We start from the raw sequence: 23,626 nt of genomic DNA, 5'->3' as shown, positions 1-23,626 counted from the left end.
AGGAGGCAATGGGGGAGAGACTAGCAAAAAAGTAAACTCGAGAAGTGAAAGAAGAAGATTCCTCGCGGAAAAATGGTGACGAAGTGGTGGAGAATGGAGAAATGCTGAAGAAAGTTGAACCTTGGGAAGGGAGGAAAGCGGAGGACATGGCTTACATGAGCAACCGCCCGTTTGACCTTGAAACTAAACGTCTCACTTCAAACTACGAAACAAGACCTACCCTGCCCCAAAATTCGGGTTTTTTCCCCTGCTGCAATTCGATTTCACTGTTCCAAAAACATCAAACCATACTGGGTCATTGTACGACCCGCAATGCCTTACTGACTTGGTCTAACGCCGTGGGAGGAGACAACAACGCCATCGCTGGGCCGCCCCGCATTCAACACTCCGCTAGAGATCGCGCGCACTACTCATCACTTCAGTAGCAGCTATGACAAACAAGAAAGGGCAGCAAGTGAGTCTTTGAGACCTTGAAACAATGCGATAATGTCAATCAGTGGAATACTAATCATTGTCTACATAGGAAATGGTCCAGGTTGGTGCGTATTTCCCCCGCCGCAGCTTCCTCCAGGGTCCACGGTAGCTAACATAGCTTCCCCGATTGTCCATAGACAACTCCGAGTATGTTCAAACCCTCCTATATTCACACACTACCGAGAACCTTGACTGAGAATAATTTAAGACGTGCAGACTCTCCATTCTGGGCTGGACGGGCAACATCCCTGAATCAGTCGTCCCCAAAGATTTATGGTCAAAACACCGTTGTGGGCGCTTCATATTCCCATGCCAATATTTTACAGTCAGTCTTTTTGTTTCTGGCTCGTCAAGTCAATGGATCGGCACTAGAGTTATGCTGACATACCATGAACAGAGGCACATCATCCCACCCTCGCCCCAGGACGCCCCCGAAACCCTCCGCCACCAATGCGCCCTCGCATCTGGCTCACCGATCTGGAAACGTCGCCTCCCCTCCAAACGCTCCATATGCCATTATGACCGACGGAGTAGACGAGTGGAGCAGAGACCCAACTGAAGAAGACGAAGAAGACGATGATGAAATTGTGTATGATGACGATGAAGATGAATTTGGGCTTCCAAGTCTTGCGAGTATGAGACGGAAAAAGACATCCTTAAAATCAAAGAAAATCGATCCCGGGGGGTTCATGGGAGGGAAACCTGGCTCCCTTGGTTTTGGGCTTTCAGCCAACAACCGCCAGCGAGCAAACAGCTCAGACATCGCCGAAGAACGCGGCACACCCATGTATCCAACGGCGCGCAAGAGCGATGAAAAAATACTGCGACCGCAGTACAAAGATATTTTACAAGGTTTGAATACTTTCCCTTTGTCCCCGATTTTGAACAGAGTATACTGACGTGAGAGCTAGATCCTGCAAATGCTCTGAATCTCATCAGTCACACCCCGCCTCCCACCAATGCGTCCCCCAAGGAGAGGGAGATTCATTCGAGTCGTATCACTCGAATCAATAAGTTTAAACGTATCCTCCAGGCTAGTACCGTGTCCCTTACTGAACTCCGAGATCTGGCATGGTCTGGGGTACCTGAGGAAGTTCGGCCGATGACGTGGCAACTCGTGCTCGGTTATTTACCTCCGAACAGCGAGCGACGTATCTCGACCTTGGAGAGAAAGCGCAAGGAGTATTTGGATGGCGTTCGGCAAGCATTTGAACGCGGCAGTGGCGCCGCTTCAAACCCCCCCGCCTCGAGTACTGGACGAGGTAGAGGACTGGATGAGGCAGTTTGGCACCAGATCAGCATTGACGTCCCGCGTACGAGTCCTCATATCCCGCTATATGGGTACGAAGCGACACAGAGATCCTTGGAACGGATCCTGTATGTATGGGCCATTCGGCACCCGGCAAGTGGTTATGTCCAGGGCATCAACGACTTGGTGACACCATTTTGGCAGGTTTTCCTAGGAGTATACATTACGGATCTCAATGTCGAACAGGGCATGGATCCGGGCCAGTTGCCCCGAAGTGTGCTGGATGCCGTGGAGGCCGATACGTTCTGGTGTCTGACAAAGCTTCTGGACGGGATTCAAGATAACTATATTTATGCCCAGCCAGGCATCCACAGACAAGTCCGAGCGCTGCGCGACCTTACAAAGCGAATTGATTCAGCTCTTGCTAAGCATCTTGAGCAAGAAGGTGTGGAATTTATGCAGTTCAGCTTTCGATGGATGAACTGCTTGCTCATGCGGGAAATGAGCATCAAAAACACGATACGCATGTGGGATACGTATATGGTACGTCTCTTGGGATTACTTTTTCTCTCCATGATTCTGACAAAAACCACAGGCCGAGGAGCAGGGCTTCTCACGATTCCACCTCTACGTCTGTGCCGCATTCTTAGTTAAATGGACGGACCAATTGGTGAAGATGGACTTCCAGGTATGTTGCTTTGGAGATACTATGACTAGCGGCATTTAGAAAAATTCTAACCAATTTATAGGAGGTTATGATGTTCCTTCAAGCATTGCCCACGAAAGGTTGGACTGAGAAAGATATCGAGCTTTTATTAAGTGAGGCATTCATCTGGCAGAGCCTTTTCCAGGATTCTGCTGCTCATCTTCGGCCTTCCGGCGACACGCCTCCTGAGAATGGTATCTTTTATTGATAGTAATCATAATTCATCATTTTCTATTCGGGACTGTCCCAAGAGGAGACTTGGTCCTGATTAGTTGAAGTGGATTCCCTTCTGGTTGAAGGCCCACAGCATTTTCAAAAATTCGTTCTCATCACACATTCTTGCGCGCTTGTCAGCCAGACCAGTGTCATCCTCCAGGACCTGGCGAATCTTCTCGCGCACCAACATCGAAACCTTTCCTCGCTTCTTTTGTGGGGTCTTGTTCTTAAGCGCTTGTTGGAGACTGGCGTTAGTCTCCTCCTTGAAGAAATCTGGGACGTCATCGTCGTCGTCCATTTCCATGACCTCGGCCACTTCCTCCACCTCTCCACCGTCTTCTTCTCCCATATCCATTGTATCTCCATCGGCATCCTCCGCGGGGCCATCTTCAACTGGAATATCATTCTGCGCACACCATGTCCGGTAGTTCGCTTCCAGCATGTTCACGATGCTTGTGGTTCCGAGGAAACTAGCACGCAATGTCTTGTTCTTTCGGACGAATGCAATACGCAACATGCCATCCCATTCCTCATAGTTGATCTGCGGCCGCGGAACCTTGGGGACCATGCGAATAACGCTGGACTCAACCAGGGGCGGGGGCTTGAAGTTGTTCTTGCCAACCTTCATGATGTGATCGATCTTGGCCCACATTTGCGCGTTCACGGAAAGTCGACTGTAGAGCTTGTCGCCGGGCTTAGCGAAAAGACGAAGAGCGAATTCACGTTGGAACCTAAATTAAAAGAGGGCATATTAGTATATAACAAATAAAAAATAATTGTTCGGTTGGTGAAAACATTGCTGCACACATCGTAACCAAGAAAAACATACATGAGAATGCAAACTCGAGGAGCAGGCAATGTAGCCAACAGCTTGAATGTAAGAGGGGAAGAAATCTATACACATAAGAGGTCAGATTCAAAAGTTCCCATATGTTTTATTGCTCACAATAGGGTGTTGTATGGACGTACCTGGTATGGTGTGTTGCTAATGCAGACATCGAAGTATGGAAGCTCGGTCTTCATCACGTCTCCGAGGATCACATCGAGACGCTTCTGCGCCGGAGTACCCTGGAAACGCTTGGTAACTTCAGCCGCCATGCGAGGATCCAGTTCGACGGCGATACACTTCTTGGCGTGGTCTAGAATCTTTGTAGTCAAGTTTCCAGTACCGGGACCGATTTCAAGAACAATATCGCTCTGCTTGAGCTCGGCTTTGAGGACAATTCTATAGAGGAAGATTTTTAGCTGGCGCCCATATGTAGAGTTCCGCATAGTTTTCAACACTTACTGCTCTGCAATACCGGGGTTTTTCAAAACGTGCTGGCCGATATCTGTGTTCATCTTGAAGATACTGTGGGCCGCAGAGGACTTTGCAGCTGCGTCGCCTTGCCCATTGCGCTTCTTTTGTTTGATGGCCTTGGGCATTTTGTGAGACTGACAGATCTATGCTGCCTGTGAATTGGTTCGTCTATATTAAACCGAAGCTCCGAATCGCGAGACTTGGTGTTTTGGGGGGACAAGGCGAAAGTGGGCAACTTTTTTTCTTTTGCGATAAGATTGTCGGGATCGGGTCTACTTTTCTACGAAATCCGCTTTACTACTCTTTTGATCTTCAACACACCTCGAGCTCGCTGTGTCCATTATGGCGTCCGGACGCAAGGATTTTCTTAGCCAACAGGCACCGGAGAACTATGTGGCCGGTCTGGGTCGTGGTGCGACCGGTTTCACCACGCGCTCTGACTTGGGACCTGCGCGCGAAGGCCCGACACCCGAGCAGATCCAGGCCGCTCTGACGAAACGAGCTCAGCTTCTGGGAGCTGCTGCGCCGACCGCTTATGGTGCTCAATCACGCGAAAAGGGAGGGAAGGATGATAAGGAAGAGGAGGAAGACGAACGTTTCCAGGATCCTGAAAATGATACAGGCCTATTTGCCTACGGGCAATTTGACCAGGAGGACGATGAAGCAGATCGCATCTACCAAGAGGTAGATGAGAAGATGGACAGACGCCGGAAGATTCGAAGGTGAGTCTCACTTCCCATATCCTTTTTCTACAAGAAACCTCTTGTTCAACGGGCCAAGCCCCGGTTGTTTGGATAGAATACCGACTTGTACGCGCCACCTACAGGGAAGCTCGAGAGCAACAAGAACGCGATGATTACGAACGAAAGAACCCGAAAATTCAGCAACAGTTTGCCGACTTGAAGCGATCCCTCGCTGCGGTCTCCGAGGAGGATTGGTCCAACCTACCCGAGGTTGGTGATCTGACGGGCAAGAACCGACGAGCCAAGCAGAACCTACGCCAGCGATTTTATGCCGTTCCCGATAGCGTCATCGCAGGCGCTCGAGATGCGGGTCAATTTGATACCTCGATTGCCGAAGATGGTGCTCAACCAGGCGATGAAGAAAGCACAGATGGAACTATGACGAATTTCGCAGACATCGGTGCTGCGCGTGATAAGGTTTTGAAAGTGAGACTGGACCAAGCTGCACTTGGATCAACTTCCGACGCCGCTTCTGGAAGTTCGACCAGTATCGATCCCAAGGGCTATCTTACCAGCCTTACTCAATCAGAAATGAAAGCTGGAGAACTCGAGGTTGGCGACATCAAACGAGTTCGTGTACTACTGGAATCTGTCACCAAGACCAACCCCAAGCACGCCCCTGGATGGATTGCGCTTGCACGTCTTGAGGAACTTGCAGGCCGGATTGTCGCTGCCAGGAATATCATCGCTAAGGGTTGTGAGCTTTGTCCAAAGAGCGAAGATGCTTGGCTCGAGAACATCCGAATTAATGAAGGACATAACGCCAAGGTCATTGCAGCCAACGCCATTAAGAATAATGATCACTCCACCAGGTTGTGGACTGAGGCCATGAAACTTGAAACAGATACTCGGGCCAAGAAGAATGTACTGAGACAAGCTATTCTCCACATTCCCCAATCAGTCCAGATCTGGAAAGAAGCTGTCAACCTGGAGGAGGATCCCGCAGATGCGCGTCTTCTTTTAGCTAAGGCCGTCGAAATGATCCCCTTGTCGGTGGAATTATGGCTCGCTCTTGCTCGACTAGAGACACCAGAGAATGCGCAGAAGGTTTTGAATGCTGCTCGTAAGGCTGTTCCCACAAGTCACGAAATTTGGATTGCTGCAGCCCGTCTTCAAGAACAAATGGGCACTTTCGAAAAGGTCAATGTCATGAAACGTGCCATTCAATCTCTAGCTCGCGAAAATGCAATGTTAAAGCGAGAAGAGTGGATTGCGGAGGCCGAGCGATGCGAAGAAGAAGGTGCCGTTCTTACTTGCGGATCCATTGTTCTCGAGACTCTTGGGTGGGGCTTAGACGAAGATGACGACCGGAAAGACATCTGGATGGAGGACGCCAAGTCCAGCATTGCACGTGGAAAATACGAAACTGCGCGCGCTATTTACGCATACGCACTACGAGTTTTCATCAACCGCCGATCAATTTGGATTGCTGCTGCCGATTTGGAGCGCAATCATGATGATAAAGAAGCTCTCTGGCAGGTCCTCGAGAAAGCTGTTGAGGCGTGCCCCCAGAGCGAGGAGCTGTGGTTGCAACTTGCCAAAGAAAAGTGGCAGTCCGGAGAGATCGATGACGCTCGACGAGTCCTCGGCCGTGCTTTCAACCAGAACCCTAACAATGAAGATATTTGGCTGGCAGCCGTCAAACTCGAAGCAGATGCCAAGCAAACCGACCAAGCAAGAGAACTACTGGCCACTGCTCGCCGCGAAGCTGGTACCGATCGCGTCTGGATTAAGAGTGTTGCTTTCGAACGGCAGCTAGGTAACATCGACGACGCCCTGGATCTCGTCAACCAAGGATTGCAGCTTTACCCCAAGGCTGACAAGCTTTGGATGATCAAGGGCCAGATCTACGAGGCTCAAAATAAGTTTCCACAAGCCCGGGAGGCATATGGCACAGGAACCCGTGCCTGTTCCAAGTCCGTCCCGCTGTGGCTCCTTGCCTCGCGGCTGGAAGAAAAGGCCGGTGCTGTTGTCCGGGCTCGATCTGTGCTGGATCGTGCCCGCCTAGCCGTGCCCAAGAGTGCTGAGCTCTGGACAGAAAGTGTTCGTGTGGAACGACGCGCAAACAATCTTGGCCAAGCGAAGATTCTTATGGCCAAGGCGTTGCAAGAGGTTCCAGCTTCTGGCCTTCTATGGAGCGAGAGCATCTGGCATCTTGAACCCCGTGCTCAACGCAAAGCTCGCAGTTTGGAGGCTATTAAGAAGGTGGATAACGACCCGATTCTATTTATCACAGTGGCACGCATTTTCTGGGGCGAGCGACGACTAGAAAAGTCGATGACCTGGTTCGAAAAGGCCATTGTCTCCGATAGTGACTATGGTGATGGTTGGGCTTGGTATTACAAGTTCCTGATGCAACACGGAACAGAGGTTAGTTTTTTCACTTTTCTTCATTTACTTTTTGTTATAGTTGATCAGAGTCTAACGTCTTCTTTTACAGGAAAAACGGTCCGATGTCGTGTCCAAGTGTGTCTCAACCGAACCCAAACACGGCGAGGTGTGGCAATCGATTTCGAAAGACCCAGTCAATGCCCATAAACCTACGGACGAATTGTTGAAGATTGTTGCTAATACAATCAATTGAGCTTTGCGTTTATGATGTACCACCATGCGGCGTTTCTGGGATAACTTCTACAAAGCAAAAATGCATATTTCAATCGTGAATCAGATTCATAAATGGGTATAGAACAACCTTGACTTCTCCACCGACCAGTAGAGATCATGGCCATCGCTTCTGCTATTCTTGATTTTGATAGTGGAATATTCCCCTTCCGCCCGATTGCGTCCACCTTCTCCGTAGAAAAGGCTACTGTACATCGCAGGTTCAGCACCGCCCACACGGGGGTGAAGAACGAAAAAAAAAATATATATAAAAAACGAAGGAAAACAAATAAAGCATGAGGACCAAGTAGTCGAGGCTGGCTTGACGACATGTCCTCAAAGAACTCCAGAACCCGATGCAAAAAATAAGAGGTGGCTCGCCGTAATTCCCAGACGCCGTGATCATCCCACCACCCGAGACCGAGAATCGACAAGAAAAGAAGGAAAGAATACAGGGGCAGCGTGGTATCAAAGTAGGGGAGAACAACTAGAAGTAAAGGGGGAAAGAGGTCGGGGGTATCATCTTCATGCAGCCATAGACAAGCACTCGTCCAGCAGAGAATTTAAGTGGTTTCGATCTGCCGCAGTGCCTCCTTCCCAGTCCGATAGCGCATCGTCGACATCATCAATGTCCATTTCGTCCTCGTCAGCGGTCTTAACCTCGAGTATTTCGTCCACGCCGTTCTCCAGTCGATCCTGCTTATTGGTCTCAAGCTCGTCTTCGAAGTACCCACTCTTGATTTTGTCAATGATCAGCGGCATATGACCAAGAACTCCACTGCTGAGCTCAAGGGTGAGACGTAGATCTCTGACTCCGAGGGGTCTGCGAAGTGCGGCTTCTTTAGCCTCAACTGGAAGCAAGCCGGTAGCAGCATCTTTAGCGATTTCACCTCGAGTGAACATCAGCTCTTCCCGTTCCAGTTGTTGTCGGTATTTGCGCTTCATCATGCCGTTGCTTGTACCAGACGGACCGTTTGATCGGGTGCGTGAGAAGACTGAAGAAAGGACTTCCTTCACGAATGTATCTGTTGCAATTGCCACGAACTCGGCACAAGGAAGGCCGGCGCCACCGGGGAGGGACTCTTCGTAGCAAATGGGGACCATGCGGGCATAGATGGATTCCGCATCGGGGAACTCGCCAGTCTCAGCGGCAAGTGGTTGCGCATATCGTTTCCGAATCTCTAGTTCCCAGTCTGCAAAAGAACAAATCGGTTAGAATTTCCAGGTCGTGGTAGGAGTGTGCGCAATGCGATAGCACGTATATAATCATTGAGCTGCGGGGGTGATGATTTCTTACTGGTCTTGTTCAATCCACCAGCGCTTGCTGGTACCTGGCTTGGGAGCTTGATTTGCTTGGCCAGTTGGTATTCCTCCAGTTCATTGGGTGTCACTTCGTTGGGGTCGCGCTAAAATTCCCCCCCCCCCTCATTAGCATTATCCTCGGTATGGAAGTATCGCCCTCCCTAACAACAATCGGAAAATAAAGACCCGTAACATACCTCTGGAATTCCTTTAATCCGCCGTCGATCTCGCGGGGGCAGTTGCATCACCTCCGTCTTTAATCTCTGTTCCGCAGCATCGCCCGAGATCGGCTTCGACACCATCGAAGGCTTATCATTGGCCGAAACCCAGTTCGCGACGCCATGATCGGGGAGGTCTCGTGTGAGGTTTCCGAGAATCGCGCAGACGAAATTGTTATGTAGATGTTCGATTTTGAGATCGGCGCATATGATATAATCGACTCGCGACGCGTATTCATTTTGGTTGTAGTGACCTAGAAGGTAAGAGGTCAGGAGGTCAGTCAAGGCAGCTCAATTCGGGGGCAGTGAGCTATCATCTCAGAAAGTAGATATGAACTGAAGCTAAAGAATTGCACGCGCAGGAATTGACATACCTAGTAAGAAGAGGGCCGTCGATTCCTTATACTCGGCCCACTGGTCCCCGATAGCGGCCTTCAGATCCGTGTAGGCATGCTCTAAGTCGAGGCGCGGCACGGAGTTGAGTGCCCTGGATGATTTCACTGTTGCTGAAGTGTTCGGTGTCGCACTCTTTGCCGGATTTGACGCCGAGTCAGACCGACTCAGGGCGGCTGGGTCAATCTGCATGGCTGGAGGACTCGCAGGAGTGCGACGAGGCGAGGCCGAAGGGCGGCAGGTAGGGAGAGGGTCTACGCATTCATCAGACGCGTGCTGAGAGTGAGAGGAGGGTGAAGTTGGAGATGAGTTGAGATGGAAATGATGGATGATGGGGATGGAAGGGTTGACGTGACGGTTGGTGTAGGTAGGGTTTCCGCCTTGGTTGTCTCTCCCCGCCGCCAGAACCGGATACCACCTTCAATCCCGAAACCAGCGATGATTTTATAAGTGAGCAAAGATTTGATATTCAAGACATATTGCCTTTATTTAATAATGTACTACTGAAATTTTTATACTAGCTGTACTACATCTTCACTCAGAACTCCAAATAATTGCCCAATGTCGGCGATGATCTCCATGATCTCCCTCGACAACTGGCCAGTTACCAAGACTGTAAGAAGCTAGTCAGCATTGGAACTTATTCCACACAAAACAGAATGCAGATGAAATACTTACTGTAAGCATATAGCAACGCACAGTCTTCATCCGTGGTGAGTTGAGAAGCCTCATGATCTTGGCGATAGCGATAAATACGAGCCAGTAGCCTGTCGCGTGCATGATCAATGCTGGGTAAGACGTCGCTCAACGGGTATTCAAGCTTCATAGAAGATGCCATGACTATAGGTGGTTTGAGCGTTAGTTTCAAGACACATAAAATGACTTTTCAGTGCAGAAAGTCACAGAATAAGACGTACCTGTCAGGAGGTGACTGATGCGAGCAGAGAGCTGCTGCCGCTCAACGGCTGTGTATTGAAGAAGGCAGATTTCTCCGGCCGTGGCGGTATCGCTTTTCATCAGTTCCAGATTCATAGCATGGAATGCATTCACCATACTCCGAGTACGCCGAATGATATTGGCGTACGGGGCATCATCAAATGCGGACCTCAGTTCAAATTCAGAGCGTGCAGAAGCAAGTAGGGATTCAAGCCGGGTGAGATATCGTTCAAGTTCGAGTCTCTCCCGCGCAGTCATATACACAATGGATCTGCCATTTTTCGCCATAGTTGATAGCGGGTCACGCTTCCAGACAAGACCCAGCCGTAGCCAGAGAATACTAAGACCGTCCTTCAATCGCTTTCTCGCGCTGATGGGCCAAATGAAACGGGTGATGAAGATGCCCCAAATGCAGCCGGATAACACCGCAACAACGCGGTGAAGGGCGATTTCAGTGATGATTGGGTTCTGGCCTCCTTCATCGTTGCGGCCATCAGCATCTTTCTGCGAGAGCGAGTATGCATAGAGCACAGAGAGATTGTAGGTGAGCATTATGAATCGTCCCATGGGCCCGTTGTTACGAACGATGGTGATCCACGCTGTCCAGATAGCCATTAGCCATCCAAAGAATGCAAGGCCGAAAACATTGCCTCTGGTCATATACCAGGCTGAGATCGCACATGCGGCCCCGAGACAAGTACCAAGGAATCGAGCGTACCCTGTCGTGTTAGAAGCACCGATTGTCATGGAACAGACCAACATGTATGACAGTAAGCCCCATTCGCCTCTCCAGTGCTGGTAGAACGGTCTAGTGGAAGGAAGAAAAGCAGGCAAAGCGTAAAGAGCTGCACCGGCCCCAACTTTGATCGCATATTTGGTGTCGTCCCGTCGGAAGAATTCAAGTGATTTCCAGAGTCGATAACCCAATCTCTCCCTGACACTTGTTTCGCTGTTTGGGCGTAGACGAGCTCTCACTGCGGCCGTTATCCTGTCCTGCGATCCGATATTACGTGAGAGTTGCAGGTGGCGATTGCTCTCTGCACCACTGTATCTTTCTTAAGGCACCAACCGCATCAGTATACAGGTTCATGAAGGGGATCAATACAGAGCACAACTACATACCTGCATCAACAGCTTTGTCGTCAACGTGCCAGAACTTCATCCAAGACCAAGATCGCCCACCAGGTCTTTCTTCGGTCTCAAGCTGCAGCTCGTCAAGAATCGCTAGTAGGTCATGGAGCTGCTCTCCAAACTCCAGAAGTGAGAAACTGAAATGACCACAGCTAGCTGATACTTCTTCCAAGTCTGCTTCCGCATCGGGACTTTTCATCTTCATGGCTTCCGTCTGTTCGTAGAGCGCCTTGAGTGTCTTTTGTCGTGACTCCCGATAGAGACTAAGAGCACGATCCAGACTCGTATGCAGTCGGTTGTTCACCGATACTTTATAGGTTGGAGCTGGGCCAAATGGAATCTCGTTGAAGATTTCTTTCATAGTAAACGTCAATGACCTCTATCTCCAATGGTTAGATATCGTAAGCTTATCGGGTTCCTAGATTATAGGGAGATTTACCATAGAGGGGCCAAGATGAGAAATAAAAATGGTAAACACGTCCGCAGGAAGAAGAGAAGAGTTCGCATTCTCCAGGCCTGCTGCAGCGTTGTAGCTTCCACCTGGCGACAATTCTGCCTCGGGACGTTCATCGATAGGCTCCAGAAAAGAACCGTCTGGGAAGGACCACGAACGCTCAAGGGATGCAACGTAGTCGGCGTATGGAGTAGGGAGTCCACCAGAGCCAGATTCTCGAGCAATTGTTTCTCGAATCAAACTAAATTGGAGATCTGCGGCACTGCGCAATCCTCCCAAGTTATGCGTGATGTCTTGCAACCAACGAACAAGCTTCTTTTCTAATCGATATTCCTTCTCGGTTCCTACCGCAAAATGCTCCAGTTTGGCCTCTCGGACCAATTTGTCCAGCTGGGAGTAGGCCTTACGATGCCTTGTTTCGGCATCGACGAATTCAGCAATGGTCAATTCTTCTTCGGATCCACTTAAGAAAGCATCCGTCATGATAGCTAGCATTGTTGCTAACGTCTCCGTGGTAGTAACCAGGTTGGAGCGCAGCTTTTTTCGTGCTGAGATGGGGACTATCAAAAATGATACTGCCATAGCCAGAATGACACCCATGATGACCATCTTCAAAACCTGAGAGATCTTCTCCAGGGAGAGATCCCCACTTTGCACGGCGCCTTCTTTTGTCAACACGGTTATTGTGGACAGTGCTGTAAGTGAGCAGGCAACGTTCACTAGCGGATCCCCGAGTCGTTGTTTGGTCCATCCGACAAACCCGAGTCCACCGCCACAGAACACGATCAAGACCAACGCATGGCCAAGTACCGGTAGGTCCAATGTATCCTGAAAGAGATTTTCGAGCAACATGCTCGTGATCGAGATGAAAGCCGAATAACAAAACGCGAGCAACGCGCAAATTGAAGCTCGGTACATGCTCCCTATGGTTCTTGCCGGATGGAAATACACCGTCACGGTAGCCACCATGTGTTTCCCATCCTGATGACCGAGGAAGGTGGAAATGATCGGAATAAATGTCGCCATGGAGCCGAGTAAATATGCCAAACTGCACTTCAAGATTCCAATGCCTTGCTCGGAACGAACGAACTCATCAAGTTCCACCCATGATTTTCGCGCCCGCGCGGATATCTTGGTAGCGAATCCATCATGGGGTGCCTCTATTTCGCCGGAGAGTAAGCCGCGCAGCTCCTCGTGATTATCGCCGTGGGATAGTGTGGGTCTCTCGGTGGGATTTCGCAGATTTACGAGGCCTTTGAGGCGCTGGCCGGTTCTCGGGAGGACAAAGGTTGCCTGGCGCAGCTACACAAGCTGTTAGCCTCCTCGGATTCGTCCAGGGATTTGGTTTGTGGGAGCTCAGGTTGTGGACAAGGTACCTTGGGCCGCAAGAAGCGGCGGGAGCTACTGGGAGCTCCAGATGGTGACATAGCTTAAATTCGTCTTACGCTCGGACTCGGCGCGACTTCACGGTGAGAATCTCCATGGAATCAAGAGATGTCGCAGTCGCTTCTTTAGCTCAAGTCAGTCGTACAGGGTTTTTTGTGGGGGAAAAGCTGAGTTGGCAGACGCCCGTTTTTGTTTGGTTAATCAATGCGGGTTATGGCCACGTCATTTTTGCTGGGCCGACGCACCTCAAACATGGGAACAACTGTAAAATCAACCTTGTAACAAAATCTCCGTGGTACAAGCTACCAATATTTAGAGCTCTCAGGTGCTTGAGAGATATTTCAAGAAAGCACTTTTATGTGGAAACAGTCTACGGACGACTTTCAACATGGGAGATTATGTACAGAGATTGCCTTTGTTAGACGAATAATGTTGATTGTACACTATATATAACGCTGATTGGAATTATCAAATTAGACCACCAATCGATCCATTTGGAGCTTCCTTTGCGAGAAACCGTGTGCATGTAGCTCGAGGCCTTTAAATGGACTCTCAAGTGCTTAAATTGAGTTTTAAACGATATGCACACCAAAGTGGTCAGCCCTTGGGCCCCGTGTGGAGGGAAATAGATGGCGGTGTGCACACATGCGGTGAAGTAGAAGCTTGGAATATCCAGGTCCTGGATACATGCACCTGACTCGAAATCCACGTCAGTCCAAAATCATGCATATGTGAAATCCAAGGTTCACTGCACGCTTACCAACCTTGGAACCTTGGGACCTTGGAAAGATGATACATAGAAGTATCAATTGTTTTACAAAATCTACTAGTACTTTGTAAAAACATTTGAATGTCATTCATTTCATCTATACACAGCAAATAATCAACCTCCTTCTCCCACTTATTTCAACCCCTCAACCTTCCACACCTTCACTGCGGCATCAGCACCGGCCGAGGCAATCTTTGTACTACCTTCAACCCAAGTCACACCGTTGACTCCCTCCTTGTGAGCATTCTTCAACTCAATCCAGTCACCCTGGTTGGCCAAGCTCCATACAAAGATGTTAGTGTCAAGCGAACCACTGACCAAATGCGATCCAGCCTTGTTCCAGGACAAGGATGTGATCCGAGCGGTGTGTGCGGTCCAGCGGTCAGTGACGAGGCTGCCATCTGCAACCTTGTAGACCAGGACACGGCCTCGCAGGTCTCCGACAGCTAGAAGCGAAGCATCTGGAGAGAATGCAAGGGTGGAGATCTGGTTGCGGGAGGCCTTGATATCAGTCTCGCCTGAGAGGCTAGAGCTAGAAACCTTGCAGATCTGGATAGATCCGTCCTCACCACCAATAGCAGCAACACCGCCATGAGCTGCCACAGTAGTGACGGAAAACTTGGGCTTATACTCGCCGGTTTTCTTACCATCTTGGAAAATCTCAACGGCTTCTGCGGTACCCACCAGAACAGTGGAATCGTCTGCGGCGACACCCTTTGGCTGCCCGGTCAGCTTGGAAGCACTGCCAGTGTATGTCTTGGCACCAATGTCAATGGAGCGAATGGTGTCGTCCCAGCCAACACTGTAAATTCGTCCAGATCCCTCTGGTGTGGGGGTGAGACCAGCAACGTAGCCGGGGTGGCTCTCACCCTCGATCTCCGCTGCCGTGCCCGAAGAAACGTCCCAGCTGCAGACTCGTCCGTCAAAGCTACCTGTCCACAAAGTTTCCTTGTTATCAAGAGTGGTCTGGTTCAAGGAAGTGATGCTCTTCTGGTGACCCGAGATTACTTGTCTGGGCTCAGGAGTTCCCTCTACCAAGTAGTTCAGGTCTCCACTGAGAGACAAACTGATAAGCAGGTTGTCGCTTCGGCCAGGGGGCCAAACAACGCCGACCTGCTGATCGCGAACAGCCATTGCACCTTCCTCGCCAAGAGTCCAGCTCTGGGTGGCTTTACCGGCTTCAACGTCCCAGATCTTCACCGTCCGATCAGCACTAGCGGTGACGAATTTCCGCGAGTCCTTGCTCCACGAGAGACCAAAGATACTGCCCTTGTGCTCGCCCTCGCCAATCTGGCCCTTGGTCTCTCCAGTCTTGCCATCGTACAACCAAATCTTGCGGTCTCCACCAACACTCGCCAAGTGCGAACCGTCAGGACTGAAGCCGACACCATAGATGTAGTTGGAGTGCTTGTCTCCAACTCCCGTGTTAAATTTGAAGGGCGCTCCATGATAGAAGACCAGCTTCTTGTCATCGCCTGCGGCCGCTGCGCGCAGGGGCCTCTGCTGCCTAATCGAGACGGAGTTGATCTGTTGCGTGTGACCATAGATTTCACCAACGGTGTTTCCACTGTCCCATGTAATAAAGTGGCCGTATCGTTGCTTGCCGTCACCCACGGCACAGATCCGTTGCGAATCACCATCCCAAGCCAGATCGTTGATTCGACCACTGACGATGTTGTACTCGCCCTTGGTAATACCATCTCCGACACAATCCCAAACTCTCACTGTACCGGACGCATCACCACTTGCGACATAGAATCCGGAGGGCGAGAACCGAGCGACGGTGGTCTGGGCCTTGTGTTCGGTGTATTGGCGAGCGACTGCGGGGTCGTCGATAGAACGCAGGAAGATAGATTTATTGGACTGCAGTTTGTTTTCGGTCAGGAGGAATATTGAATGAAATAAACATATAAGTAGGACCGTACAGCATAGGCTAGTCGCTCACCCTTGGGGTCTGATGAGAGCTGGGTAGGCTGCCCACGAGTGGTGGAGGGGCTGGGAGCCCAGATGGACTCTTTATGAGTGTCAGTATCACATAATTGTTAATAGCCAAGGTCCAAAAGAAGGCTTACCGTTTGTGATTGACATCGGAAGCTGTACTTGGATTGTATCAGGGAGTAGGAGGGGAGGTGTTTCAGGAAAGATTGGAGGGGAGATTGTTTATGGACTGACGTAGCGGGGACTTAACTCTATCCAGTAACACATCCACATTGCCGCATTGCAGGCAACAACTGTACCCCAGACACACATGGTACATCAAATCAATGCCGGTATTGCAAATTTCAAATTTGAAGTAAAAAAATCTTGTAACCAAAAAAGTTGATTCCAATTGCGCTAGAACTAATAATACATGGAAATTTGTGCCCTTTCTCAGGCCTCGTCGATCTGTACAGTGCTAAAATGCCCAAGACTTTGATGTCTCTCAAAATGAACATACTCTAGTAGTAGGTACCCATCTTCGCTCTGGCCTCTGATGCCAGAATTTCAGGGTGTCGGTGAACAGAGGGCAAAAGACCAAGTCCCATAGCCCTCCGAATGGCCTTGGCAATTTTCCGCTGGTTAACAGGGCGCAGACCAGTCTGGTTTCGGTGCTTGATACGTCCCAAAGGTGAGACGTACTCGGACATAATCGCGAAGTTCTATCAAGATAAGACACGTTAGATTCTGGGCAAATAAAGCAAAGCACAGGGGTGCTAGGCTTCAAGATTGAAGCATCCGTACCTTGTGCAGGTTCAATGGGTTCAGATTCAAGGCATCAAAGGCGTCAAACGAAGGAGCCTTGCGCTTGGACCATTTCTTCATCTCTGCTGGGCTAAGATCGTGAGGAGCATAGATATCACCAGCCTTCCAGTCGCGGGTCTGGAATTTCTCAATAGCTTTGCTTTCGCTCTGGGATTTTTGGTTTTCGAGGAAGCGCTTGCGGTGGTTGGGGTTCCGGCGTTGGTTGGAGGATGATTCTGAAACTAACTGTTAGCAAATGACTTGTACCAATTGCAGGTTCTCGATAAAACCCGGGGGAGGATTGAGGCATACTGAATGCTGATTGGGATCGCTGGGAAGGGGAAGTGAAGTGGCTTATGGCCTCGGTCGAGCTCCAGCGACAGGCCGAGGGCAGAGCATTTGCAACGCTGCTGCGTAGTGACGAAAACAGATTCAGCGACATTGTGAAATAGTTCCGTAGAGGTGGAATTGGGATCGTGAGGCCAAGTCGGGAGAAGAAGAGATATCAACGCGGAGCGTTTTTTTCGCAAGCAGTGCCAAGACCGCCTTTCCGCCTCAGACCAGCTTTCTCCGCGTGTCGCGAACTTTTTGATCCGAACTTCATTCCCGGCCAATATTATCGACCATTCTCCCTTCAAGCCCGATCAGGTCAATTCAACTGGAATAGGAAGGCCTTTTAATCTCAGGCATGCAGTCTCATCTTTCGAGACGGGTCTTCCGGGCCATCATCAACAACGAGCCGCTACACTTTTCGCGATGCCGCCGAAACCAACTGCTCCATACCATCTCCCCCGCACGAGTACGGCCTTGCGTGTCCGGACTTAACCCTGTTTCACGGCGGTCTCTTTTTGCATTCAGCTTCAACCCAACAAATACCGGCGAGGGTCAACCTGCGACGTTGCCTACGGAGAAGGGTCTAAAGCCCATGACCGATTTGAAACGGTCGCTTGGAGATAAAAGCAGAGCTCCTCCAAATCACACATTAGTGAAAGCTTTTCAGCTGTTCTTCACATCCCGTGTTGAAAGCCCCGGTGTTATCAATCTATTTCAGGCTCGCTTGCTGTCCATCACATGGAAGCACTTGAAGGCTCAACAAAATGAGCTCGAGGAAAAAGAATGGCAGGATGTCTTCTCGGTGGAGAACCTGGAGAGGGTGCTTTTTGTGCTCGCCGAGGCAGAGTGTCTCCCCGAGGCACGCGACACCATTCTTAAGATTGCACGGTTTGCCTACCTCGAGCTCTGTGCTGACCATGGATTTGGTCCCAACTCCATAAGCCGACCCGCGCTTTTGGTCTACATTAACTTAATGGCCTCCAATGGCAACCCCGAAGAAGCTCGTCATGTCATAATGAAATTCGGAGGTCAATTCCGTGGAGCAAAGCCATCGCCTTGGCTTAGTGTTCTGAAGGGATTCGCCTTGAAAGATGACCGACGCCAGTTGCGAAAGGTCACCCAAGAATTGGAAAAGTTTGGTGTCAAGTTTGACCAAGCCTCGCACGAGGAGCTCGTCAAGCTGCTGATTGCACAAGACATTTCCTCGGCAGTTCAGACAGTTTACGAGTGTCCGATTGCTGGAGGTTTCGAGCCTTCTGTTGCTGCGAAGAGTGCTGCTATTCAATATGCAATCCTCAATTCTGAGATCCCGTGGGCTAAGCCCATTTACGAATCCATTGCTCGGGAACCCAGCCCGGAGACTGTCGGTACCACTCTTCTTTGGGACGCAGCTCATGGCAGCAGTGCTTCGTCACTCCAAGAGAAGGTCAAGTCTTGGACTGGAGCCAACCCTCCGCTCAAATCAGCTATTAACATTGCCCATGTGAATGGTCTTATCCAATACGCAAACTCTCTGCCTAACCCTCAACTGGCTAACGATTACGCTAAACTGGCTGAGCACTGGGGTCTCACTCCGGATGACAAGACACATCTGCTGCAGCTGGAGTCATTCATCCAGGCTAGCAATGTGGAGCAGACTCTCGCAATTCTCGAAGAGAAGATTGACCCCAGTGTGTTAGCCAGTGATAACCTTCCCCTGGCTAATAAGCTCATCACAATGCTTTGCCTGTCGGAGCAGAAAGACGATTTGTTCCAACAAATTTCGTCTCTCCTCGACCCCTTGTTCCAGGAAAACGTGTCATTAAGTGCAGAGACCATTGCTGCATTGACGCGCATGTTGCTTTATCGCCACGATTGGGAAGCTGTGTCTGAGCTCCTCCGCCCCAGGCTGGGAAACCTGGATAGCGAAGGCAAAGGCCTGATTCGTACCGCCTTGACCGATTATATTCTGGACAAGGACCAAACAGATGCCAATGTATGGGAGGTTTATCAGCTTCTCAAACTGGCCTTCTCCGAGACAGGTGTCGCCATACGCACAGAGCTCATGTCCTCTTTCTTCGAACGGGAACGCAGTGACTTGGCTTTCTTGGTCTTTGGACACATGCGCCAGGCGGAGGACCCAAGTCGTCGACCTAAGCCCGACACCTACGCTCGATGCTTCCAGGGCTTGGCCCGAACGGCTGATGCGGCCAACCTCGAGCTTGTTCACAACATGCTCAAGCTTGATTTGGAGGTGGAACTTAATACACGAATCTTCAATGGATTGATGCTAGCATATGCGGCGTGTGACATGCCCGATAAAAGTATGGTGATTTTCCGACAAATTCTGCAATCAGAGGAAGGGCCCTCGCAGAAAACCATTGCGATTTTCTTTAAGGTGTGCGAAAAGCACCACAATGGCGTGCAGGAGGCGATCAAAATGATGGCGAAGGTCAAGAAACTGGAGATTACGATCGATCGGCGGCTGTACACTGCATACATTGAGGCGGTTGCTTCACAATGCGAGTTTGATATGGCGACTGAAGCCATCGACAACATGCAAGCTGAGATTGGCGTGGCCCCTACAAGTAATACGTAAGTGGTTTTTCTTTTCTGTTTTTGATCCTCGAAAGGAGATGGTGCCCGTCGCTGACTTTATCATAGCATTGGATTGTTCTATAATGCCATCCCATACCAATACTGGAAGGATGAGGTTGAGAAGTGGGCGCTTGAAAAATACCCCGAACAGTGGACACATTTGATCCAAACACCCCGAACTGAGCATGAGGAAGGGCCAAAGTTTGATGGCATCACGAACGAGACGTGGGTTTAATATAAATACGTTAGGCTTGACAGGGAGATGCTCCCGCTGTACATTAAGGCACGAGGCCTACATAATATAAACAAAATTTGAAGGTTCTTTGATTCTCTCTCCTGTGAGTGCATCTGAGTGAGGCATATCAGGCCGGGTCAAAAATCATATATTCGTATCATCGTACACAAGTGGCCGAAAGAGTAAGGCTGTAGGTATTACTTGGCAATCTGACGTCAATGGCGGCGGCTCATCAGCATTGGAAGTAGTGTCCATTTCGAAGGCAAACCCTAGTGAATTGAAGCCAAGCATTAGCCTAATAAACAAACAAAAAGACATCCTATACTAAACACCCGAGACCACAGGGGATAATGGAGTGAATCCTCACATACCTTCTAATATTGCCAGCACCACCAATCCCAAAGCTCATGAATCGTCCTTGGTCCTCGGTAGCAAGCCATTCCTGTGATCGCAATCCCACATCGGCTTGAGAAAAAGACAATTCTTTCTCAACGATAACAGTAGCACGGGGAAGTATTCTGTCTCTATCGTCCCCACCAAAGTCTCCAACAAGGTCTGTACCATGGAGCCTAAACCATCCTTGACGTTTCCAGAATCGAAGCATTGTGGACCCTAACAATCTTTAATTTTGCCAAGACAACGAGTGTTGCACATACCTCGTATCAGATCACACCGTGATCATGAGCGCCAAAAAAATAAAAGGATATATGGGCCAAAAACGTGGTGCGCAACAAATGTAGACAGAGGCCAAGAATATTCGCATTCTTGGGAACGCAGCGTTGCTTGGCATTACCCCAGATTATAATATCGACCCACAACTCTATTTGCGACTCCTCTTTTCATTTTCCTCTTTTCGCGTGCGTATGTATGAGCGACTTTCTTTCACGGGTTCCTTCTTCCAGGGCTTTCAATTGGGCCGTTGATGGATGGTTAAGCCCAGCCACAAGACCCATCACTTGACGTAGCCATCATCTGATTTAATTTTCTTGTTGTTTGGTGTATGAGAGAAGCAGGAACGGCATGGAGAACTCAGAATACAGAGCATTTGGGAGATAAGACGATGGAAGATGATTGATCTATTGCGGACGGGGGCGGCGGTGTGGCGTGAAATGTAATCGCAGCGAATGAGGGATCAGAGATATGGATTGCATCCGCCCTATTATCAGCGTCATCGATCAGCCACGTTCTGGACTATGACCGATGTGGGAGATTCGGGTCCACATCTGGGGAAGTTAAGCTTTGTGACAAGCTTCGTTGAAGGGGGTTTAATTCTCATTATTCGGGAGATAAGGGAAAATACGAAGCTATAAGAAACCCAAAATAAGCACAGCTTTGATAGATGCGAAGCGAGATAGCACCAGCTGTGGACGAATCATCGTTCGACTCATGGGGATTTTCGTGTGTCATGAGGTGAAGCTTGATATCTTACTTACGAAGATGAACCTTTCTATTGGGCTGGAAGACATAGGCGCGTCTTATCTCTCAAATTGACCCATTCCAAAGACAATGCTGGAAGGAATACGGGGTTAAACCACCTGGGCGCCGGAGGGCGGTTTGAGTGTGATGTGATTGAAAAGAAGCAAACCGTCGGATAAAATGACTGTGTCTGATCTAGACCGTGTCAAAGGTTGGGCAGGGCTGACATTTTCCAAATTCCGAGTCGGCCGCGCACCTCTTCTTCATGTACTTATACATGCAGCCCACTCGCGTGGACCCGGAGCAATAAATTCTACCCCTGCTACGGGGATAATTATCAAAGTCATTCCATAGCACCTCCAGGGCTTCTGGACTGATATCGCTTCTGGTCCTCAATCATGTCTTCGGCATTAACCAATCCAGATCCCGAGTGAGTCCTTGACATACGTAACTCTTCTTTCTTGGAAATCGACTGTATTGATAATCCTCTATAGCTGGCTCAACAAGGGAGATCAGGCCTGGCAGTTGACTGCCGGGACGCTGGTCGCTCTTCAGTCGATTCCGGGACTTGCGATTCTCTATGCCGGATTCGTGAAGAAGTAAGTGTTCTCACTGTGCGCAGAGCTGCAATATACCGAGCTAATCATATCCAATCTACAAAGGAAATGGGCCATCAACTCCGCATTCATGGTACGCTATTGATTCAGTATTCCTTCTTCCCCCAATTGATAATGCCTTCCAAGGTTTCTAACAAAGCCCAGGTCTTCTACGCTTTCTCCGCCACACTTGTCGTCTGGGTGATTTGGGCATACAAAATGGCATTCGGCGAGCAATGGGGGAGTTTCCCTCTGGTTGGAACACCCGGTCCCGTCCTAACTATGAAACAAAACCTGGCGCAAGCAACTTTACCAGCCGCAGATGTGTCGGTCAATTTCAACCTGTCAACTATGATATACTTCCAGTTCGTCTTCGCGGCCATCACGGTCATCATTCTGGGAGGATCTTTGCTAGGCCGAATGAATCTTTTGGCATGGATGGTATTCGTACCCCTCTGGATCACATTTAGTTATACTGTTGGGGCATTCAGGTCAGTCGTCTATTGCCCTGTTTATTACGCATGGAATAATGTTGACCGGTGACAAATATAGTCTCTGGGGCGGAGGATTCCTCTATAAAATGGGGGTCTTGGACTATTCAGGCGGATATGTCATTCACTTGAGCTCTGGCACTGCTGGTAAGTCGAGAGAATTGCTTCGATGTCTGTCGAAGAATTTCCATTTTCTAACACAACACGATTTTTAGGATTTGTTGCTGCATTCTGGGTAGGTCCACGTTTGCAACGCGACAAGGACTCCTTCTACCCCAACAACATTCTCCTCATGCTGGTCGGTGCGGGTATCCTTTGGGTATGCTGGAATGGATTCAATGGAGGTGATCCATACGCGGCCAGCCCCGATGCCGGTGTTGCCGTTCTCAACACCAATATCTGCACCGCGGTTAGTCTGCTCGTTTGGACTTGCCTGGACTACATATTTCTCAAGAAGCCATCCGTCATTGGCGCTGTTCAAGGCGAGATCACTGGCCTCGTGGCAATCACCCCCGCCGCTGGATTCGTTGCAGGCTGGGGCGCTGTCATCATTGGAGTTTGCTCCGGTTCGATTCCTTGGATATCAATGAATATCCTGGGAAGAATGAGATGGATGAAGAAAGTTGATGACGTTAGTAAGTAATAGTAGCCTGTTGCTGACTTATCCTCCTGCATTGATAGCCCAGCTGACCCTTTTCTTTTCAGTGGGAATTGTCCATACCCATATGGTTGCCGGAGTCCTGGGTGGGTTTCTCACAGGCATCTTCGCCACTATTGATGGCTGTGCAGCGTTTGGTCTTACGAATCCCGGCGGTGCGATCGAAGGCAATGGAAAGCAAGTATGGCTGCAAATTGTGGGTGCCCTATTCATTATGGGCCTCAATGTCTTTATCACGACATTGATTTGTCTTTTCATTCAATATGTCTTACGTATACCGTTGCGTATGACTGAGCAACAACTACTTGTTGGCGATGATGCAATCCACGGTGAAGAGGCATATGCATTGTTCTTTGAGGGCGAGAGAAGCCACATCAGTCTTAATGCTAACGCACTTGAGAGTGGCCATATCATCGACAGTCTCAGTGTGGCAAATGCAGAGGGAGCTAGTGGCAGTGGTCAAGGGACTCCTTCAAAGAAGTCTGAGTGAACATTAGGGGTCTCAGTTTGATCTGGGTACATTATCTAGACGGGTTTCAAGGTTACGGGATGCACATGTGTATGGATACATCCATTGATATACAGTATACAAGATAATGGGACCGCGCGGTCCACTCAATTTCTATTTCCATTGTCTGACAGGTTCTATTTCTTTTTTTACAAGGTCTATTATCACATATACACCCGGTTAGACCTGTTCATGCGGGATCTCATGACCTTC

At 49.6% G+C, this 23,626-nt stretch overlaps 9 protein-coding genes across 9 annotated transcripts; 4 read left to right on the top strand and 5 right to left on the bottom strand.

The window, feature by feature from the left end:
- Window positions 1-430: 430 nt before the first annotated feature.
- On the top strand, window positions 431-2,637 carry N7466_004119 (GTPase-activating protein GYP1; the record flags this gene model as incomplete). The annotated part of the gene is made up of 7 exons (XM_057163516.1): window positions 431-454; window positions 524-535; window positions 612-799; window positions 872-1,326; window positions 1,386-2,266; window positions 2,319-2,411; window positions 2,473-2,637. The coding sequence occupies 7 exons, from the start codon at window positions 431-433 to the stop codon at window positions 2,635-2,637; spliced, it is 1,818 nt and encodes a 605-aa protein (XP_057022197.1).
- A 60-nt stretch (window positions 2,638-2,697) lies between these two features.
- Window positions 2,698-4,070, bottom strand: N7466_004118 (dimethyladenosine transferase; the record flags this gene model as incomplete). The annotated part of the gene is made up of 4 exons (XM_057163515.1): window positions 2,698-3,376; window positions 3,475-3,539; window positions 3,615-3,870; window positions 3,934-4,070. The coding sequence occupies 4 exons, from the start codon at window positions 4,068-4,070 to the stop codon at window positions 2,698-2,700; spliced, it is 1,137 nt and encodes a 378-aa protein (XP_057022196.1).
- Window positions 4,071-4,287: 217 nt separating this feature from the next.
- Window positions 4,288-7,272, top strand: N7466_004117 (U4/U6-U5 snRNP complex subunit PRP6; the record flags this gene model as incomplete). Its single annotated transcript, XM_057163514.1, has 3 exons — window positions 4,288-4,667; window positions 4,772-7,058; window positions 7,129-7,272. The coding sequence occupies 3 exons, from the start codon at window positions 4,288-4,290 to the stop codon at window positions 7,270-7,272; spliced, it is 2,811 nt and encodes a 936-aa protein (XP_057022195.1).
- Window positions 7,273-7,814: 542 nt separating this feature from the next.
- N7466_004116 (Transcriptional coactivator SAGA-type complex Ada1/Tada1) lies at window positions 7,815-13,150 on the bottom strand (the record flags this gene model as incomplete). Its single annotated transcript, XM_057163513.1, has 10 exons — window positions 7,815-8,482; window positions 8,587-8,695; window positions 8,789-9,063; window positions 9,184-9,456; window positions 9,741-9,815; window positions 9,881-10,042; window positions 10,120-11,193; window positions 11,261-11,648; window positions 11,709-13,025; window positions 13,100-13,150. The coding sequence occupies 10 exons, from the start codon at window positions 13,148-13,150 to the stop codon at window positions 7,815-7,817; spliced, it is 4,392 nt and encodes a 1,463-aa protein (XP_057022194.1).
- An 860-nt stretch (window positions 13,151-14,010) lies between these two features.
- N7466_004115 (WD40 repeat domain-containing protein) lies at window positions 14,011-15,966 on the bottom strand (the record flags this gene model as incomplete). The annotated part of the gene is made up of 3 exons (XM_057163512.1): window positions 14,011-15,741; window positions 15,804-15,892; window positions 15,951-15,966. The coding sequence occupies 3 exons, from the start codon at window positions 15,964-15,966 to the stop codon at window positions 14,011-14,013; spliced, it is 1,836 nt and encodes a 611-aa protein (XP_057022193.1).
- Window positions 15,967-16,316: 350 nt separating this feature from the next.
- On the bottom strand, window positions 16,317-17,041 carry N7466_004114 (mitochondrial 37S ribosomal protein bS18m; the record flags this gene model as incomplete). Its single annotated transcript, XM_057163511.1, has 3 exons — window positions 16,317-16,517; window positions 16,600-16,835; window positions 16,912-17,041. 3 exons carry the CDS (start codon window positions 17,039-17,041, stop codon window positions 16,317-16,319), a joined length of 567 nt encoding a protein of 188 aa, XP_057022192.1.
- A 246-nt stretch (window positions 17,042-17,287) lies between these two features.
- On the top strand, window positions 17,288-19,744 carry N7466_004113 (uncharacterized protein; the record flags this gene model as incomplete). The annotated part of the gene is made up of 2 exons (XM_057163510.1): window positions 17,288-19,506; window positions 19,576-19,744. 2 exons carry the CDS (start codon window positions 17,288-17,290, stop codon window positions 19,742-19,744), a joined length of 2,388 nt encoding a protein of 795 aa, XP_057022191.1.
- Window positions 19,745-19,888: 144 nt separating this feature from the next.
- N7466_004112 (uncharacterized protein) lies at window positions 19,889-20,348 on the bottom strand (the record flags this gene model as incomplete). The annotated part of the gene is made up of 2 exons (XM_057163509.1): window positions 19,889-20,039; window positions 20,116-20,348. The coding sequence occupies 2 exons, from the start codon at window positions 20,346-20,348 to the stop codon at window positions 19,889-19,891; spliced, it is 384 nt and encodes a 127-aa protein (XP_057022190.1).
- Window positions 20,349-21,558: 1,210 nt separating this feature from the next.
- On the top strand, window positions 21,559-23,395 carry N7466_004111 (ammonium transporter; the record flags this gene model as incomplete). Its single annotated transcript, XM_057163508.1, has 7 exons — window positions 21,559-21,590; window positions 21,655-21,759; window positions 21,823-21,850; window positions 21,922-22,247; window positions 22,309-22,394; window positions 22,463-22,882; window positions 22,953-23,395. 7 exons carry the CDS (start codon window positions 21,559-21,561, stop codon window positions 23,393-23,395), a joined length of 1,440 nt encoding a protein of 479 aa, XP_057022189.1.
- Window positions 23,396-23,626: the final 231 nt, after the last annotated feature.

This window comes from Penicillium verhagenii (genome assembly GCF_028828195.1).
Source record: "Penicillium verhagenii strain IBT 33310 chromosome Unknown utg000005l_segment0_segment0, whole genome shotgun sequence".
Classification (NCBI taxonomy): Eukaryota; Fungi; Ascomycota; class Eurotiomycetes; order Eurotiales; family Aspergillaceae; genus Penicillium; species Penicillium verhagenii.
The sequence above is the reverse complement of the archived record's forward strand: the minus strand, read 5'-3'. Positions and strand labels throughout refer to the sequence as shown.